Below are 17922 nucleotides of genomic sequence, written 5' to 3'. Positions count from 1 at the left end.
TTCTGTGTACAGAAGCATGACCTGAAACGTAGTATACCTTGGTGGGTAGGCTTTTACTACGATCTTTCCCATCACACTCTCTACTTCCCTCTCGATGGAAAGTACTCATTAACTTCGACCATACTAGTATTTACTTCCTCAATATATGCTCCCCTATTCACTCTTGTCTTCGGTAAACTCTCTCTTCCCCCTATCTATGCTTACTCATTTCTTTGAATCCTAGAGTAGCATTTCACATATTAGTAAGCGTATACTAGAACCAAACCTCCGGCGGCCAGATTAGTCACAAGTTTCATGGCACAAATACAGGGTAATCCAAATTCTGAGAGATATTTATTAAGCTTTCGCTCTTCTTATAAAATCTTACGCTATGCATAATAGGACGATCTCTGATAAGGATATGCTCAATGCTTTCGCACCCTCATCTCATCTCATATCATTCTAATAATCCCCATACTAAACAGCTCTCCCCGCCTTCCCAACCTGTATAATTTCGCCCGTCCTCTGCTCATCACTTCTCAACACTGGCCAACTAGCACCATCAGCCTTCACCAATGTGACTTCCAACTTCGTGCCCATAATTTTGAATGACGATGCTTCTGTATCGATTGCGCCAAAGAGTGGAACCACAGTTTTATAACGTTTGGGAACCGCGTCTGTGGTAGGAAGATCAAGAGTAAGTTCTTGAGGGGCGGAGAAGGATACGACTGCATCCTCCTTCTTGATCTTTTTGAGGAAGAATGAGGCGATGACTGAGGTTGCTGTTTGGTAAAAATCGTGTCTGCGTTTTATCATCATTAGTATTGCACTTATAACTTCTTCCAAAACGCCGTCTCATAATAAAACAGGACCAACTCACCTAACCGTGTCCAAAATCTCCTCGCCCCCCTCCTTCGCCTTCCCCTTCCCACCACTGCCAATGAACAAATGTGAGCCCTTGGTCTTACACCCTTCGATTTTCATAAACTCATCAAACTCCAAAACTCTCCTTTTACAGCAAGTATAGCCCTTGCTACCCTCATGGAAAATAGGCACACCGGGATGAAATACGCATTTCTCCCCCTCTCTACTCTTTCCCTCATATTGCTGACCACAAGCTTTCCTCCTGCAAGTTTTACCCATTGGAATTTCTAGCGACGCATCATCATCCTCGGATTCTGGTGCTGGGGGGGGAGGAGTAGCTGTAGCTTGAGGAGCTGGAGCAATTGGAGCTCTAGCAGGTTCGGGAGGAGGAGAGGGCGCTGAAGAAGCTTGTGCAGATGCATCTGGAGCTGGTTTCTTCTCTACCTGAGGTGGGTGATCTGTGGTACTGTGTTTACCGGTTGTGCAGGGTGGAATGGCGAGGAATTCGTCGAAAGTTAGGACGCGGGGTTTGCAGCATTTCCAACCTGTTTTTTGGGGTACATTTTAGTTTCATATACAACGATATAGAGCTACATAAGGTGAATGGCATGAATCAGCATACCTTTTTGACCCTCATGGAAAACCGGTGGTCCAGGATGGTACAGACAGTCTTCCTCAGGATCAGTATAAACCTTTGTACAAGATTGATGTACACATTTTTGCGCCATCTTGTCTAACTTGCTCTTCAATAGAAACTTGGAGATAACGAGGAAGCCTTGAGAAAAAACTGCTGATTGGAATATAGAACTTTGTGTATCGTGTAAATTGAAAAGTCGACATCAGATCTTCTTCCCCAGCTTCTAGAATGCTCTAAAGTATTCTGCCGCGAAGTGACTCTCACCGCCTTTTGACATGCCGGTCCGTTGGAAGTTAATCTGAACGGGGGGAGGGGAGAACAAACCAACCCTTGCCCCAGAGCGAATCATCCTGCTTGAGCTATTCTCAAACCAACTTTGAGGCTCATACCGAAAGATCTTTGAAATTTCAAAAATTGGAATCCTAGATCAATATGTTTCCAACAACACGATTGCTCCAAGCATGTCGAATCACGCTTTTCACAAGAGCTAATTGTTCACTCTGTACCAACGCCAAAGATACATTATTTAAAGTTCGAGATACAAGACCATTTGTATATAGAGAGATTGCTGTTATGGAAGATGGACAAAAGCACTGGAAGGATCTATACGAATTTGATACACCTGTGGTTAGTTTACCATGACCCAAATAAAGCCAGAGCCTGCTGATATTCTGTGTTAGATTCACATTAGCAGGGAGGATGCTGGGGAGGAACAGTCTGAATTGGCATCCAAGGCAAGAAAGCTGATGCATAGATTTACCGAGGAGGAAGTCAAAGCGAAGATGGATGAAGTAGAAGGGGAAAACTCTGTCTGATTTATGCCGAAACTGTACCTCTACAATCTATTCTAATATCCGAAGGCCTTTTCGTACGGTTCCGAATAAGTATATGTACACCAATCATTGATCTACCTGCCGTAAGGACCAGTCAATTTGGGGCCATCTTCTTGACCCTTTGCCTTGTTCACGGCAGCGATTACACCCTGTGGTAAAATATGCATATCTGTTGCAACACTCATCATATGGAACCCCTGATCTGCGTACCCTTTTGCTTGTTCTCCACTCGTACAAAAAATACCGGCCTTTTTTCCAGCTGTATTTGCCGCCTTCAAAATCTTTGCAATTGCAGCATGAAGATTCTCGTGCATTTGTCCTGCAACGATGGGATGACCAATGTTGTTGCCAAGATCGAAAGGACCAATGAAAAGAACGTCAATACCAGGAACAGCAGCAATGGCATCGACATTCTCCAACGCTTCCTTGGTTTCGATTTGTACCATGGTCAGAATACTCTCATTGGCTTGATTCAGATATGCATCAGAGTTCAATTCCGGGTTGAAGCGCTCATGAGGAAAAGGTGATCCAAAGCCTCTTTGACCTTGAGGCGGAAACTTAGCACTTTTCACGAGCTGTTCGGCTCCCTCGGCTGTGTACAGGAGAGGTACAAGTACACCATGCGCACCACAGTCCAAAGCCCCTGTTGAGCTATCAATATCTACAAACATGTTGCAATACATCTTGCTGACTTACGCTTGACCATCCATCCTTGATTATCTGGAATTCTGACTATCGGACTCACCCCGCACGCAGCAATTGCTGGAACTGCATCATGCATTGCGGCATCTGTTGGGGCGTTAGATAAGTGGCGATAAATGGCCCAAAAAGTAATTTGACATCCTCTATTCATTAATTCCTGATTCCAAAAGATCGCGATATAAGTGCTTAGTGTATGAATGAAAGGGTCTTAACAAAAAATAGAATAGGCATTGAATAATGAATGGACATCCTAACAGTTCAGACTGCAGTCCAAACCCTGGAATTTCGAATGCTCGAGATTATTTGAACGCCGGAATGTAGTTTAGTTCCCCAAATGTAGCTGCTACTTCATAGAACTCCAATACCTAGAATGAATCCAAGAACCAGAAACCATTCATTGCCTGGCTACATACCAGACCACCAGCGAATCACCGTGACGGTGATTGATACCACTCGGCATATTAGAGTCATCTAAGCTCAGTGACTACCTCTGTATAATAGCTCATGAATGTAAAGAACACCAACGAGTGGCTTTGCATGACACCAAAATGAAGTGACTCACCGTCTATATTCCCATGCTCGCAATCTACCAAGACCCAATCAACACCTGTCCTCGCCAAAGTTCTCGAAACGTTGGCTCCTGGAATCATCTGCCAACAGCCCGTCGCCGGTCCCTTGCCCTCCCCCATCACCCTCCTCAAACGATTTGCTTCTTGCATGATTGTCGCCATTTTATGATAATTGTGTCCGTTTTTGACTAGAAGGTTCTTCGTTGAGAACTTTGAAGAAGAAAGAAAAGTCGAATTAGATCTCCATCCAAGGTTGCAACGAGAAAGCATGAGGTATCAAGAAGCTGAGAAGTAACTTTATCTTTGTGTATGTCACTGATATGGAGTTGCGTTATCGGATAATAACACTGACGGGACATGACTATTCACTACCCCACATTTTGCTGTCCTGCATAATGATCGTTCCTGCTTGAAGGATATGGGAAGGAGGGGTTGATTATGTTATAATTGATTGGGCACTCATTGTCTCCTGTCCAGAAGTTACTGCTAGAGCTTTCTGTGAGTTCTAAATATGGAGAGATGATTAATTGGTGCTCTGTTGGCTGTTGCGTGCTGAGAAAACAACTCTCAAAGATTAGATTCGTCTCGAACATGAAGATAAAAAAAATGTTATGCAATTTGTCTACATTGCCAAATGCGATAAAGCATTGTTTTTCCCAAAAATGGGAATTTGATGTCCCATCTCGAGAGAACTAAGAAATTACCCAAATAGAAGCTCGCGGGGAAACAAGTACCTCAGAAGGAAGGTGGGGGATTGTGATGTAACGCAAATCATGTGAGATTGCCCCCCATGAGCTTTGTTCCTTGTTTGCCGTCCCTTGAGCCGAGATATGTCCCAAAACATGAAAAATGAAGGTATTCTCATGGTCGTTGGCACCCTTGCATACTAGCTCAATGTTGATCTTGGCCGTATACACACTAGGATATTATTAGAACGCAAGCACCGATTGTAGAACTCGGCCAAGTTCAAATGTTGCAGATGTGTTGATATCTACTCTGTACTTGTTTATGAAGCCTGCTGCCTTTACCCCTCATTATATACTTTGTAATATGGGCTCCCCCATACTTGAAACATGCATGATAATTGCTTTAAGCGTTTGTCATAGAATCATCAAAAGTCCTCGAGTGGAACGTCGAAAGGAATTCCATCCTTGAGCCCGGTAGGAACACGGCTTCGACCGGATAACCGATTGCATCTTCCGGTTTCCAAGTTACAACATAATTGCTTGGATTTCAGAGAAGGTCAGCTGCTGTGATCAAAAAATGCATATAAGCAGCGGTGTGACCTTAGGAGATTAGACTCTTTGAGAATCATCGACTCGGACTCAGCGAATCGAGGTACAAAGAGCTTATTGCTTAAAGGCCTTGATCAATTGGGGCTCCACGCTCCTTCCCACTACGATGAGCCGCTCGTAAATGCTCAGATGCCGCATTTCCATAGCGATGCTGCATTGTGACCCCCACGGGCTTTGAAGTGGACCCCCCATGAAAAACTAATGTACGCCACAGCATGGGATTCAATACATGATGCGAGAGTCCCGATCGAAGACCCGCTACAAGGACTAGGGATCATCAGCGTGACTTCTCAACCACAGTTTTGGGAAGAGGGTAAGTTATGGAGTTGAGTGAAAAGGAGAAGGGAATGCACAGAGTACCATCCTCCTTCTCCACAACCTTCCTGTAAGAAGATATATGAGCCATTATCTATCCATGTAAAGACATGAATGGGGAGTGGGCACGAAGTTGGGCAATCATCTGTTCATAGTTTGAAAAGTGTATTAGTGAGACAGACGATGGTGCAGGTTGTATGCAGTAAGAAGAAATGATGTTGACGTTGGGCAAGGCCAGATCAACCTTGCAACCAAGACAGACGAATCAGATGGCAGGAAAAAGAAAAAATTCGTACTAACCTTGCTCTCATGCTTCTCACCAACCTGATTCTACAACAAGCTCCAGGAGGTAGAACTTTCGACCACAGGAATGATGAAATCCTTGTGTGTTATATTAAATGTCCGAAATTGGATTACAATGAATGAAATCAATGGGTACCTAACATCATACCCCTACATCATAATTTATCCGTTCCCACCCAAAATCCAAGAGACGTCAAACGCAAGCGGGATCAAACGTTTGAGAAGTTGCGTTCACTCTGTAGGTATGCACCAGGGAGGTAGGTAGTATCTGCGACGTCTAGACGGCCCGCGTGAATCTTTTCCCTTCCCCTAGACTTGTTGAGCTACGTGTTGCATCGCTGTGCTACGTCTTAGACTTACAAGTCACAACTTATACTTCGTCTCTATCGCTATGACTATCATCTCGCATCATCACCTGCAGTATCACTCTTCCACCTAATCGAGGATCGGAATTGAAACAATACAATTTGTCTGTACAGCCAGTACCTAGGTACGTGCCGGTGCAGAACTTCCCTTTTCGTCACAGCGCCTGCTTAGAACATCGATCCTAATGGGTTCCACGTTTTTCTTTGAGATGTACACATTCTCCGCTTTTCCCTTATTTTTCCGTGTTTAAGGAGAAATTGTCGACTAATCACAGACAGTCAAGTCTGTTCAATCGAATCCATGAACTCGGATCGGAATTCTTACCTCGTAAACTCTTTTCCTTTGTCAGATACCTCTGCATGTGTGTGTGTATGTAGTGTGTAGTATGTAGTGCAAGGAGGGGGGTGCTACAACTGCGTACAGGTCAACATCCAAACGTCCACTCCGTAATCACAACACGAGTGGCTGACTTTTCTTTTTCTTTCTCTTCTTCTGCTTCTGCTTCGGCTTCTGCTTCTAGAACTCCACAGGTACCACAACCCTGCTTGCAAGGAGATCTTGATCAACAGGGATGGTGCAAAATCATTTTCCCCTTCCTCTTCCTCTTCCTCTTCCTCTTCCTCTTCTTCTTCTTTGCCAGCGGAGGAGGGAGCGGTGATGAAAAAGAGACTCGACTAGATCTTTACATGGGCCACAAGGGTCTCTCGAGGCTTGAATCGTTCTCTTTCCGTAAACCTTCCAAACTTCCTTTCTGTGGGTCACATCACCGTGCCAAGGTCAAACTCCCTTGGTAAGATGTGCAATTTTCTGCCGTCACCCATACAATCAATTATTACTTTTCCAGTTGACCTCGTACTCCATGTTCTGTACATATCGGTGTTTATTTCAATTTTCTTTCTCCTTACTAGGTCGATATGGCACACGACCCACCGCCACTTGCCGTCATTTGCCTAGGTCCTTCTCACTCCGGGACCCTAACCATTTGCTATATACCTCAGTTCCTTCCCACATCGTGAGTCTTTTGATTGATTGTTTGAAATTAACTACGTTTACTTCATTCTTCGTCATATATTGTCATCTTTCCTCACTCAAGTCGACACAACTTCAAGAGCTCATCAACAAACAAACCTTTCGAGAGAAAAAAAAGTATATTTACTCTCAGTGAATTTCATTTTATTGTTGCTATACTTCGATCAATACATGACATCACTCTTCACATTGACATTGACTCCCTCCCATTTCATTCGGCAGTTAAATTGACTTTGACATTACCGGCCTTTCTTATATCATCTACAGAGAATACCCCGCCACGCTTCAACAAAGAACCTCTATCCATCATGTTGTCTTATGAGAATCGTTCCTCAAATATGGCTCAACCAACGCCAGCCATGCCAGATCATTTGCCCATATCAACTTCGTCGTCTTCAAATTCATTGACAAATGGCTCATCAAGACAGCCTAAGACAGGCCATTCTCACATCTGGTTGATCACCGGTCCTGCTGGCTGTGGTAAAAGCACAGTGGCTCAATATGTCGCCAAAGCTATGAACTTGCCATATATCGAAGGAGATGAGGTATATACATCAATTCCATTACTTACCAAATTAAGAACGCCGTTCTAATGAAAATAAAAATAGTACCACCCGCAGTCGAATATTGATAAAATGGCCCAAGGCATACCCCTCAACGATACCGACCGTTGGGACTGGCTCACCAAACTCCGCGACGAATCTGTTAAGAGTCTCAACTCGGGTTCCCAAGGCGTTGTCCTCACCTGCTCTGCCCTAAAGCGCAAATATCGCGACGTCATCCGTGTAGCTTCCTACTACGACCACAAGGTCCTCGTTCACTTCGTATACCTGCATGCTAGTGAGGAAACATTACTCGCGAGAGTCGGTGCTCGAAAGGGCCACTTTATGGGCGCGAATATGGTTCACAGTCAATTTGGCATTCTCGAACCACCTACAAAAGATGAGACAGATGTGATCCAGGTAGATGTTAGTGGATCGTTAGAAGAAGTCGAGCGAGATGCGTTGGCGAAGATAAACACGGCGATAAAGGAAGAATTGGCTAGAGACTCATGATCTTCATACATTTACACCATTGCACTGTAGAAGATACTCGCAGTGGAGAGACAGAGAGCTCATTTTCTTTTCAAATTACAACACGGCGCTCGGTGACCAATTGGCGGACTAGATATCCTTCATCATTCATCTACGGTTTAAGCAATCACGGATGTTTTCTCGGCTACACGATTCGGAGTTGCTAAGGGTATTTGTTTCTTATTTCATGTGTCTACATTTACATTTCGCATACGGATCTCGGTGGGGCTAGCAAAAAAAGGATTTGGCGTATTTTCTTCCAGCTGTAGCTAGATATGGGTTCTATTATGTTCATACACATGATTTTCTTTAATGGGTGGGGTTCGCGTCATGACCAGTCGCAAGATGAGAAGATGAGAGACAACAGTCCGCAAAGAAACGAAGCAAAAATTGAAGGAGGTGGAGGAAATATATGGTTGGACAAGTACGCAATTAGATTAATTAAGAGTATCACGCATCAAAATTTCTTATGCAGCCATTTATAAATGGTTGACTTCGTTCCTCATTTTTCTGTTGATGCACACCGTCGGGAGAATCTTCCCACATCATCCCCCTGATCTGCCAATTATCCTCATGCGAATGCGGGGTAGCGACCAACCCCGGAAAATCAGTCTTTATGTACCCCAGTCGGACAACGCATTGTGTCGTACGACAAGGCTGAATGAATCGTGCATGCATGATGGTATTCTAAGGGGTTTAGGAGATACATGATATTACTTGTTGGGTATCTGCCAATAAATGACAGTCTCTCACTTTATGTATGTATGTATGCAGGCAGGTTCGCTTGTATTGTTTCTGTATGCTACGCTAATGCTTCGCAAGCTTCGCAAGTGCAAAACTTATCATCCATTCCAAAGAAAACCGAAAGTTGAGCCCGAACCCCCTCTTTAAACACCGAATGCAACGCAGTCACTTGTAACAAGTTAGTTACTTTTCGAGGCGGTTGCCTAATTCATCAACGTGAAAGCATACTTCGTGACTCTATTTACCCAATTGGAAGCAGGAGACAAAAATATATCCTTATGTCCGTGGGGAATGGTATCACGGTCTTTGCGTAAGTTGTGTTTCTGTCAACTATCATAAGGTGATGCAGAATGCTCTGTAGAACGAGATCTTGTGAGCTGAAGCGAAGAACGATCTCGTGGTCCTGGATTCCTCAGCCACTTTTACTCCGCCTATGTATATGTAAGACGTGAACGATGAGATGATGTCATGTACGTTGGATGCACAATAAAGCATCATTTCATATGTAGAAGCATGGTTTCTGGATCTTCGATATACCCTCTGACCATTTCAGCTGCGCGGGCCATGGTTGCACCGTCTATTACGCGGTGGTCGGCGCTCCAACTGAAGTTGATGACTTGTTTTGGGATAACATTTCCGTGAGCATCAAACGCGGGGATAGTGCGTAGTTTGCCAATGCCGAGGATGGCGAGCTGGGAATCGACGATGATAGGGGAAAGGTAGGTGCCGCCGATGTTGCCGATATTGGAGATGGTTATAGTACCACCGGAGAGGTGAGAGGAGGTAAGGGTGGAGCTTGAGGCAAGGGATTGAAGATTAGTGAGAGATTGAGTGATGGTGAGGAGGGTAGACGTGGATTGGGCGTGTTTTAGGACAGGAACGAGGAGACCTGTGGGAGTGTCCATTGCGATGCCGATATCGTGTTGAGGACGCATTGTTAAGATGGGCTTCTGCGAAGTGGGATCAATGTCGAGCCGAGCATTCAGAATGGGGTAACGATTGAGAGTTAGAGAAACAGCTTTGATGATGAAGGGGAGATAGGATAGCTTGGCAACCCCGTTGACGGGAGAGCTTGCCAGTTGTTTGTTAATACGATCTCGTACTTGGGAGAGTTTCGTAAAGTCAATTTCATCAGTGTAGAGGAACTGAGGTATTGCCAAAGACTTCGTCATGACTTTGAACATTTGCTGTTGAACAGGCGTTAATGAAGTGGCATACTCCTTTTGAGGGCCACCATTTGCCGCTACGAAGGGTTCCTGGGTTGTTGACGGAGCCCTATCTCTCTGTTTTGCAAACTGATGTACATCTTCCTTGAGTACGCGGCCGTCTTTCCCCGTACCTGTCACATCTAATATGTTGACATCTAACTCTTTTGTAAGATGCCTTACTGCTGGTGTTGCCAATGCCGCATGCTTTCCTTTTGGAGTTGATGGGGAGGGTCGAGTCTCGGCAGCTGGCTGAGAGGCACCTGGAACATCTACTTTATATTCCATTGGTGACTTTTCTACGGGTTGGGCTTTAGAGTCATTGCCAGCACTTGACCCTTCAACGGCATCTGCACCCTCTTGTTCAATCTCCCCTTGTATGTCAATATCCAGGAGAGCTTTCCCCACTTGTGCCATATCCCCAGCCTCATAATGAAGCTTTTTTATGACACCCGAAAACCGACTGGTAATCTCGACCGACGCTTTGTCACTTTGCACTTCACATAATTTGTCCCATTCCTCCACCCGAGCTTCTGGTTCCACGAACCATTGTATGATTTCGCATTCTTTGATTCCTGAAAACCCTATTAGTATGAAATCTTCATCGGAATATTCTGAATTTCTAACCTTCTCCAATATCTGCCAACATAAATGGTTTTATGGCTGATCGCTTCGCAGATGCATGGAAGTATTTATATGTGGTTGGGCATCGTTTGGGGAGATTGAGACCTTGATAGACGTTCCATTGCCTACTCAACACTCTGGAATAGAAGTTATAACGCATCTTGTACAACCTTAAATCAGGAGCTCATACAATTTTCGATAGGAGTGGGAAGAAAAAGGTTGTAATATCTACACATTCTTTGGAATAGAAAGTTACATTCATGATCTTTGCGGAGGTAACAATCTGGGGATTTCGGTTATCGGCGGCTTATCAGCGCTCGGGAAACTCTGGGGAAAAAATAAATTCTGGGGTAAAGAGAATCTTTCAGGCGCGCATGCTGAATTGCTAGCGGGGCTTCTAGGTTTCCCGCACGACTCCCCTTATCATGACGAATATGATCCTTACACGATTGCCGATACGATCCGCAAGGAAGCAATTAGATGCTTCAGCATGTATGCTATGCCAATGGCGTTCATTTACTACTACATATCGACGATGGGACGAAAAGAAAGAGACGCCATCACCGGTGCCAGAAACTCCTTCAGTTCTAGATGAAGCCCCAAGAGCTTCGGGCAAGAGGGTGGAAAATTTTACGCCCAAGCCTTTGGATCGAGCAATTGGACTTCCGCAACCACCGAGAGCAGGTCAGAATAGTGGAGTGGATAACAGGTCAATGAAAGAAAAAAGAGATGACTTCGTCGATTGGGACAAGCATCTTGAAAAGCGCAAGAAACTGTGAGCCTTGCTTGTATAAAATGATGTGTGCAGGTCACTAATATCAAGAATCCAGGACTGCGGCAATGGCCAAACCATATTACAGAGAATGGAGCAATATGAAATATCATAAGGGAAAATCCTTCCTGGCACCTCCCCGAATCTTCAAAGCCGATCGCGCGCTCTATTTTCCTAATTTGAGCGGCCGAACTTTAGAACCAGACTCTACCCTATATGAAAATACAACACCCATACTAGAGGGCAAGGTCTCAGTTGTTTCCGTATTCAGTGGTGCATGGGCAGAAAACCAGGCGGCTACATTTGCATCTGAGAAGAGTAACCCAGGTTTACATGAGGTGGTCAGAAACAACAAGGAATTAGCGCAAATGGTACATATCAACATCGAAGAGAACTACCTAAAAGCTATGCTCATCAAGTTCTTTCGGTCGAGTTTAAGAAAAAAGCTGCCAAAATGGATGTGGAAGAGATATTTTGTGGTCCAGAAGGGTCTTACGGATGAGATGAAAGATGCTATAGGTCTATTAAATAGTAAGGTCGGGTACACATACATTCTAGATGGGGACTGTAAGATTAGGTGGGCGGGCAGTGGTCCTGCTGAAGAATATGAGAAGGATGTCTTGGTCAAGAGTGTTTCCCGACTCTTGGAGGATGCTAAAGCACCCCTCGCGCAAAAGAGACTGGAAAATAGTGCACAGCAATCAGGGGACGCTGCCGCAAAGAAGGGGAGTAAAGAAGATGCAGCAAAAGCTGGACGTCGAGCATGATATTCCTGAATATACCCATAAGCCATTCTTATACTGTACAACAATCTGGTCATATCCCAGACCGTTCCACTCCAAACGCCTTGCCTGTGTTCTCATTACCATAAAATGCATCGTGCTATCCTATCGTCACATAAAGTACAAAAACACCAAGAAGCAAAATGCAATAAAGCTGCCCATAATAATTCCATCTCTCCTCTTCTTCGCGCTAATCCTCCCAATCAAACTATTCAATCCCGGTACCTGGCTTGCAGCCCCAGTGATCCTCCGATTAATACTGGCCAGCGTTTCTCTCTGTAGCCCAAAACTCTCATTGACGGCATAAGCTTGGCTCAGCACACTGTCCGTCATGTTATGACTATTCTCAATACGACTTCTTTCTCCCAACATATAGTCCGCCTCTGCGGCTTCTGGATTATTGCTATGATAAGCATCGATATCAGATCGCACATTTGAGAGTAGGTTTGCGCGATTACGAGCTTCGGAAATAGAGGAACGAATGCGCGAAAGTTCGCGACGGTGGTCGAGAAGAATTTCTCGGTGACGAGTAAGGTTATTTTGACGGGTTGCAGAAGCTGTGAGGGAAGAGTCGCTGTCGAGGAGGCGGGAGAGTTGTGATATCAGATTTTCTCTCTAAAACGGAAGGGTGAGACTAAGTCCTTGAGCTTGCAGTGAGGATCTATTCACCTTTTCTAGAATTTCTTGTAGCTTCATTTCAGTGGATCTTTCATCTTCTGAAGGCTTTGGCGGAATATTGGAAACGGCTGAGAATTGTGAGTAAGTATGGAATAGTGTTTCTGTCTGCCCGGGTCGTTAGTTTAGTGAGCGATAGCTATTGGGAGGTATATGTAATTTACTTGTGTTTCCAACGACCTAGCTTGTTGACGAAGCTGTGCCCATCCTGTCCCAGTAGATGTAGACATCGTTCCTAAGTGAAAGATAAATTGGGATGTATGTTTGCTTTGCAATGATTTACCGCATTTGCTGTCGGCGCATTATTATTATTTTGTGATGCTGGGTTACGTCGCTGGAGCCGGATAATAGGCGGCCCGCCCCTTCTTTGTCGCATCATCAAGTGAACCAATCATTTTGCTTGCTCGTGCATCGCTGAATCAAAACCACGGAAGTTCTTTAAACATCACTCAAATACAATTATATATTGACAGCACCTATATTTTAATACTTTAGGTAAATATCAAGAAAGCACCGTTTCGGTGTCTCTGTCTTATCGTCCTGCTGGAGGGATCCTAGGATCTCTGCTGTACTTTATTCAATATTGACTTTGTATATACGCAAGCGAAGCATCGTGGAGAGTATTTGTCTACCTAGGTAAGTTTTGTAACAATAATTAAAATGTGCGCGGAGAAGGTCACGGAAGTTTTAAGTAATATTTATCATTTTCTGCATAATGCTAGAGCGCATTTACATATGAAATATCAAGTTTGAAAACCTGGGCACTATTCTCTTCAAAAAACAGGAACGCCAGCCCAAAACATAACCACGCAGAACCATGCCATCAATCTTTGAGATATCTCGCAAAAATAAGAAGCTTTCATATGCAATCGTCAAGCACATCATGAACCCTTCTATCAAATCGCTTTCCTAAACGCCTGTATGCTTGTAGTGACCTGCACCGATCTTATTAACCGGCAGCTTGAAGAAGTCTCTCTCCAGCCTTGAGATTTGCACAAGCGTAAGCCTTAGACTCAGGTGGAAATGTTCCATTGGCAGCCCAGAGGTCAATCAATGGTTGCATGGGCTCCAATTCATGTGGCTTCAACATGTCAATCTCGGTTGCTGTCAAAACAAAGTGACTAAAGCAACTATTCATATGCTTGTCGAGGTTAAGATGGTAGAAAGGCTCAATGAAATGTCCCCAGTAGAGATGAGCATAGACTCTGAACATTTGTCTAAAGATGGTTTGGCATACATCAACAAATTCTTGTGGAAATCCACTGCTCTTGCCGATCCAATCACCAGCTCCGGCGAGTTGAGAGAGAGAGGTTGTGAGTGTGGTTGGGCCAGCGGGAATGGGTGTGTTTGAACCAGGTGTGTTGACTCCACCAGAAGCATAAGTTGAGCCAGAAATTTCAGGACCGGCACTGTTGTGACAGTATGAAATTCCGGCAGGATCAGTGGGGAAAATAGCGGTATTATCAATCTTTCCAGAGATCCAGCGCTGCATGAGGGAGATGTACTCGTGGGCCGGTACTTCGACAGGCTCTCTACGTGAGTTCAACCATGTGAAAGAGTGGTTTCTAGTAAAACTTATCAGATATCAAATCGGTAGGTCTTAGAAAATGCAGGCTTACGCGCCAGCAGACATGCGTGGGCAAGTCTGGGGGTTACAAATGGTGTTGCCATCTTCTTCTTTTTCATGAATTACCCGAACAAAGTTCCACAAGATACGATAATGTTCAACCACTACGATTGTTAGCACATGACTGTTAGCTCCTCCTCTTTGTCTTACCTTGATGGGCAATCCACTCTCCAGGCTCAACTGTCTTTGGGCGAGCAGACAATGTCATGAAATTACCCTTAACAATGTGCTTAGCATAAGCATTATTAAGCCAGAGTGGCTTCGGGCGAGGAAGGTTGTAGGCGGCTAGTGGATCATTGCCTGCAGGGGGGGCTTGCTGATCATCCATAGACATGGTTTGTGAGAGCGAAGGCGAGTTGGGGAGTGGCGAGATGCGGGGTGCGTTGGCGGGTGACGAAGAATTGACGGGGGAATTGCCTGTAGGAGAGGTTGGCGAAACTCCGTTAAGTCCACCCGGACTCTTTGCGCCAGAACTCTTACCACTGCCACGAAAGCGGCCACTTCTACAAACACAATATTGTTAGCAGTTTTCTTCGTCGTAGAATATTACACAAGCTTGGAGAACAGCTAGAATGAGTGGAAAATTCTAGGAAGATGCAAAATGACAAATATGAAGGGCTCAACGCATCAAAGACAAATCTGGAGAGCAAATATGCCTTCAGTCAAATATACCCGTATTATAGGGATCATTTTTGGAAGAAAATATGATCGCCCTGCTGATGAAAAGCTACCCCTTGGCCAGACTTATAAGATTAACAGATGAAATTGCTCCTAAGGCTTCTTGTCTGATGATATAACTCAAGCAACTTGCTTGCTGATAGGTCGATTGAGCCGAGATAAAGCTTTCGGGGCGGTGACAATGAGCCAACTTCTCATATCACTGCATCCCAAATGAAATGCCCTCCATCAATCGAACATTCCCCCCGTCCATATTTTACCACTAGTGAATCCAAGTGGTAAAATAATCAATTATCACCACAGGAGCTCCAAATATCAAAAGGTAACCAAAACGACAAGTAAGAAAATCCGACCACGTACATTCCTGAAAACAAGTTTGACATATTGCTGAATCTTTCAAAGTCAGACAACTTATCGAATCTCAAAATTTACCAAGATGACTCAGTAAAGTCGACTTTCAAAACAAAAGGTGGTTGAGTCGAGAGGTAGTTGAAAGATTGTGGTTTGTATTTGATATCAAGTAGGAATAGGAGACAAACAGAAAAGCTTAGGAAGTCTTGAATAGATTAGCGTCGGCTTCTTCCTTAATGTTCTTCCGTCCACTCTATCCAAAACTTCCTTGATCATTGGTTAACAATCCGAGAAGGCGGTGTATCACTTCTTGCTGCCCTTGCATTATTTTGCTTGCTGCTTTGTATCCTCCACTTCCAAGGTTGTATCAGATGTTTGGTATGTCTTCATTCACCAATTGATTGTCTAGTACGGCTGAAAGAGGTGTTGTGTTGAAGACGATTCACTGAGCACGTACAAATTACAGGGACTTCCTACGTCAATTCAAATTGATTCGATTTTACTCGCAATATATCGCTTTCGACGATACCTATCAAAGCTTCTTCTTATTAGCATCTAGCTTTACGCGAAGTTTACGAAGTACGATACGACGGAATTTCGCGATTTACCTTTTGGACATTTTTTTTACTTTACAACCATAAATACATACACCGCTTGAAATGGCGTCCAATTCAGAAGATGAAGTTATGAACAATATCTCCGATGTTGATGAGGAGGATGATCTATTTGGAGATGTTCCTGATGAGGAGCCAGAGACCGCACCACCACACCGGGTGTTGAGTGACGCAGAATTGGATTCGGGAGACGATGAGGGGCGCGATGATAGAGTACCTGATAGGCACGACGAGGAAGAATTACCGGCGGAAGATACTCGAAATGCGCGAATTCTTGAGGCTGATATATTCAGACATCCAGTTCCGAGACCTTCAGATGGAGAAGTAAATGCGCCTCATTCCAATCATCTTTTGTGCACATAGCTAACAATTTTACAGTTCCATACGTTTCGCCTTCCCAAGTTCTTTGGAATTGAGCCTCGAGAATATAATCCTGAGACTTTTGAAATCCCCATCTCCGATCACCATGTCTCTACCCAATCCGCAAATTTCTCTGCCAGGAATGTCGCCGAATCAACGATCCGCTATCGCAAGTCAGATTCTGGCAAACTCGAAAGCAATACGAATATATACACATGGAGCGATGGAAGCACCACTCTAGCTATTGGCGACCAGCATTATGAATTACAGAGCAAACCTCTTGCGCCCGCTAAGGATAGCAAATACAACGAAGTCTTAGACTCACATAGTTACATGGCTTCACCTTCAGTTACATCTCAAATTCTTGTTGTCGTAGGACACATGACCAACGAGTACACAGTTAGGCCCAACAAGTCTATTGAAGATGATGCTCTGAACAGGTTGAAGAAGAACCTTACTGCAGCTACTGGTCTAGAAGGAGGTGAAAAGAAACGCCTAAATATGATCGTCAAAAATGAAGATCCCGAACTTCAAAAGAAGCGAGCAGAAATGGCAGAAAAGGAACGTATGCGTGCTCAACGTCGTCGTGAGGCTCAGCTTGATAGAGCCAGTCAATCAACTGGACGCCGTGTGGGTGTGGGTGCAGGTCTTACTCTCGATGATTTAGATGGTCGCCCTGGACGTCGCGGACCACGTAAACCTGCTGGAGCTAAGCGTCCTCGTCGTAGACCAGAGTATGACTCGGACGACGACCTTCCTCGTGGCAGAAATCGCGAAGATGAGTACGACAAAGAGGATGACTTTTTGGCATCTAGCGATGAGGAACTTGAGGAAGGTGGTGGAGACGACGATGAGGAAGAAGAAATTCTTGATGAGAGTGATGAAGCTCCTAGACCCAAGAAACAGAAGACGTCAAAACCTGCCGAAGATAGTGATGCTGACGCAGATGCCGAAGCTGATCTGGATGACGAGGATGTCGTTCAAGCTCCACATGCAGAAGCTGGTGGAAACAGGAGAAAGCGTAACATTATTGAGGATGACGATGATGAATGAGCTCAACTTTAGAAGTTTAATAGTGGCCATAGATATTGCGTTCATATACCAGGCATTTCGAAATGCATTTCCTGTGTTTCTCATAACATACCCAGCGTTTTCTAACAGATTGTACAATAGCTAACTAAACGTTTACTACCCAAGGATGAGGCATTGGCATACATGCATTTTAAGATATGTGTATGTTTTCAAAAGATTCTCGAAATATCAAGGGCTATATTACATGCAACAGCATTGTGACTGAAAGATTTTATTTAACACAAATATTTTTATCCTTATGTGAAGGCTGTTGATACCTACCTAGTAATTCATATAGTGTTGTTGCATAAAGAAGATAGGCCAAAGCTTTATCCCTGACAATCTGGGGAAATCATCACATGCTAATCCTCATTCTTATTAGAACCCTTCTTTCGTAAATAAATAAACTGTCAACCTCGTACAATCAAACATGTAGTTCAGGTCTGAGAGATTT

At 44.2% G+C, this 17922-nt stretch overlaps 9 protein-coding genes across 9 annotated transcripts; 4 read left to right on the top strand and 5 right to left on the bottom strand.

Annotated features, from left to right (window-relative positions):
- Window positions 1-456: 456 nt before the first annotated feature.
- Bfra_010264 (putative cord and cs domain-containing protein) lies at window positions 457-1571 on the bottom strand (the record flags this gene model as incomplete). The annotated part of the gene is made up of 3 exons (XM_037340597.1): window positions 457-781; window positions 860-1388; window positions 1466-1571. The coding sequence occupies 3 exons, from the start codon at window positions 1569-1571 to the stop codon at window positions 457-459; spliced, it is 960 nt and encodes a 319-aa protein (XP_037189065.1).
- Window positions 1572-1912: 341 nt separating this feature from the next.
- On the top strand, window positions 1913-2295 carry Bfra_010263 (putative glutaredoxin-like protein c5orf63; the record flags this gene model as incomplete). The annotated part of the gene is made up of 2 exons (XM_037340596.1): window positions 1913-2107; window positions 2161-2295. The coding sequence occupies 2 exons, from the start codon at window positions 1913-1915 to the stop codon at window positions 2293-2295; spliced, it is 330 nt and encodes a 109-aa protein (XP_037189064.1).
- A 92-nt stretch (window positions 2296-2387) lies between these two features.
- Bfra_010262 (putative aldolase citrate lyase family protein) lies at window positions 2388-3854 on the bottom strand (the record flags this gene model as incomplete). Its single annotated transcript, XM_037340595.1, has 3 exons — window positions 2388-2956; window positions 3010-3102; window positions 3578-3854. The coding sequence occupies 3 exons, from the start codon at window positions 3852-3854 to the stop codon at window positions 2388-2390; spliced, it is 939 nt and encodes a 312-aa protein (XP_037189063.1).
- Window positions 3855-7200: 3346 nt separating this feature from the next.
- Window positions 7201-7947, top strand: Bfra_010261 (putative thermoresistant gluconokinase protein; the record flags this gene model as incomplete). Its single annotated transcript, XM_037340594.1, has 2 exons — window positions 7201-7437; window positions 7501-7947. The coding sequence occupies 2 exons, from the start codon at window positions 7201-7203 to the stop codon at window positions 7945-7947; spliced, it is 684 nt and encodes a 227-aa protein (XP_037189062.1).
- Window positions 7948-9203: 1256 nt separating this feature from the next.
- Bfra_010260 (putative 2-oxoacid dehydrogenase acyltransferase protein) lies at window positions 9204-10698 on the bottom strand (the record flags this gene model as incomplete). The annotated part of the gene is made up of 2 exons (XM_037340593.1): window positions 9204-10489; window positions 10542-10698. The coding sequence occupies 2 exons, from the start codon at window positions 10696-10698 to the stop codon at window positions 9204-9206; spliced, it is 1443 nt and encodes a 480-aa protein (XP_037189061.1).
- Window positions 10699-10972: 274 nt separating this feature from the next.
- Bfra_010259 (putative f1f0 atp synthase assembly protein atp10 protein) lies at window positions 10973-12077 on the top strand (the record flags this gene model as incomplete). The annotated part of the gene is made up of 2 exons (XM_037340592.1): window positions 10973-11313; window positions 11369-12077. 2 exons carry the CDS (start codon window positions 10973-10975, stop codon window positions 12075-12077), a joined length of 1050 nt encoding a protein of 349 aa, XP_037189060.1.
- A 126-nt stretch (window positions 12078-12203) lies between these two features.
- Window positions 12204-12997, bottom strand: Bfra_010258 (putative v-snare protein; the record flags this gene model as incomplete). Its single annotated transcript, XM_037340591.1, has 3 exons — window positions 12204-12707; window positions 12762-12875; window positions 12932-12997. The coding sequence occupies 3 exons, from the start codon at window positions 12995-12997 to the stop codon at window positions 12204-12206; spliced, it is 684 nt and encodes a 227-aa protein (XP_037189059.1).
- A 719-nt stretch (window positions 12998-13716) lies between these two features.
- Window positions 13717-15455, bottom strand: Bfra_010257 (putative mob1 phocein family protein; the record flags this gene model as incomplete). Its single annotated transcript, XM_037340590.1, has 4 exons — window positions 13717-14332; window positions 14387-14498; window positions 14545-14897; window positions 15433-15455. 4 exons carry the CDS (start codon window positions 15453-15455, stop codon window positions 13717-13719), a joined length of 1104 nt encoding a protein of 367 aa, XP_037189058.1.
- Window positions 15456-16082: 627 nt separating this feature from the next.
- On the top strand, window positions 16083-17450 carry Bfra_010256 (putative rna polymerase ii-like protein; the record flags this gene model as incomplete). The annotated part of the gene is made up of 2 exons (XM_037340589.1): window positions 16083-16361; window positions 16416-17450. The coding sequence occupies 2 exons, from the start codon at window positions 16083-16085 to the stop codon at window positions 17448-17450; spliced, it is 1314 nt and encodes a 437-aa protein (XP_037189057.1).
- Between the last annotated feature and the right edge of the window lie 472 nt (window positions 17451-17922).

This window comes from Botrytis fragariae, assembly GCF_013461495.1.
Source record: "Botrytis fragariae strain BVB16 chromosome Unknown tig00000186, whole genome shotgun sequence".
Classification (NCBI taxonomy): domain Eukaryota; kingdom Fungi; phylum Ascomycota; class Leotiomycetes; order Helotiales; family Sclerotiniaceae; genus Botrytis; species Botrytis fragariae.
The sequence above is the reverse complement of the archived record's forward strand: the minus strand, read 5'-3'. Positions and strand labels throughout refer to the sequence as shown.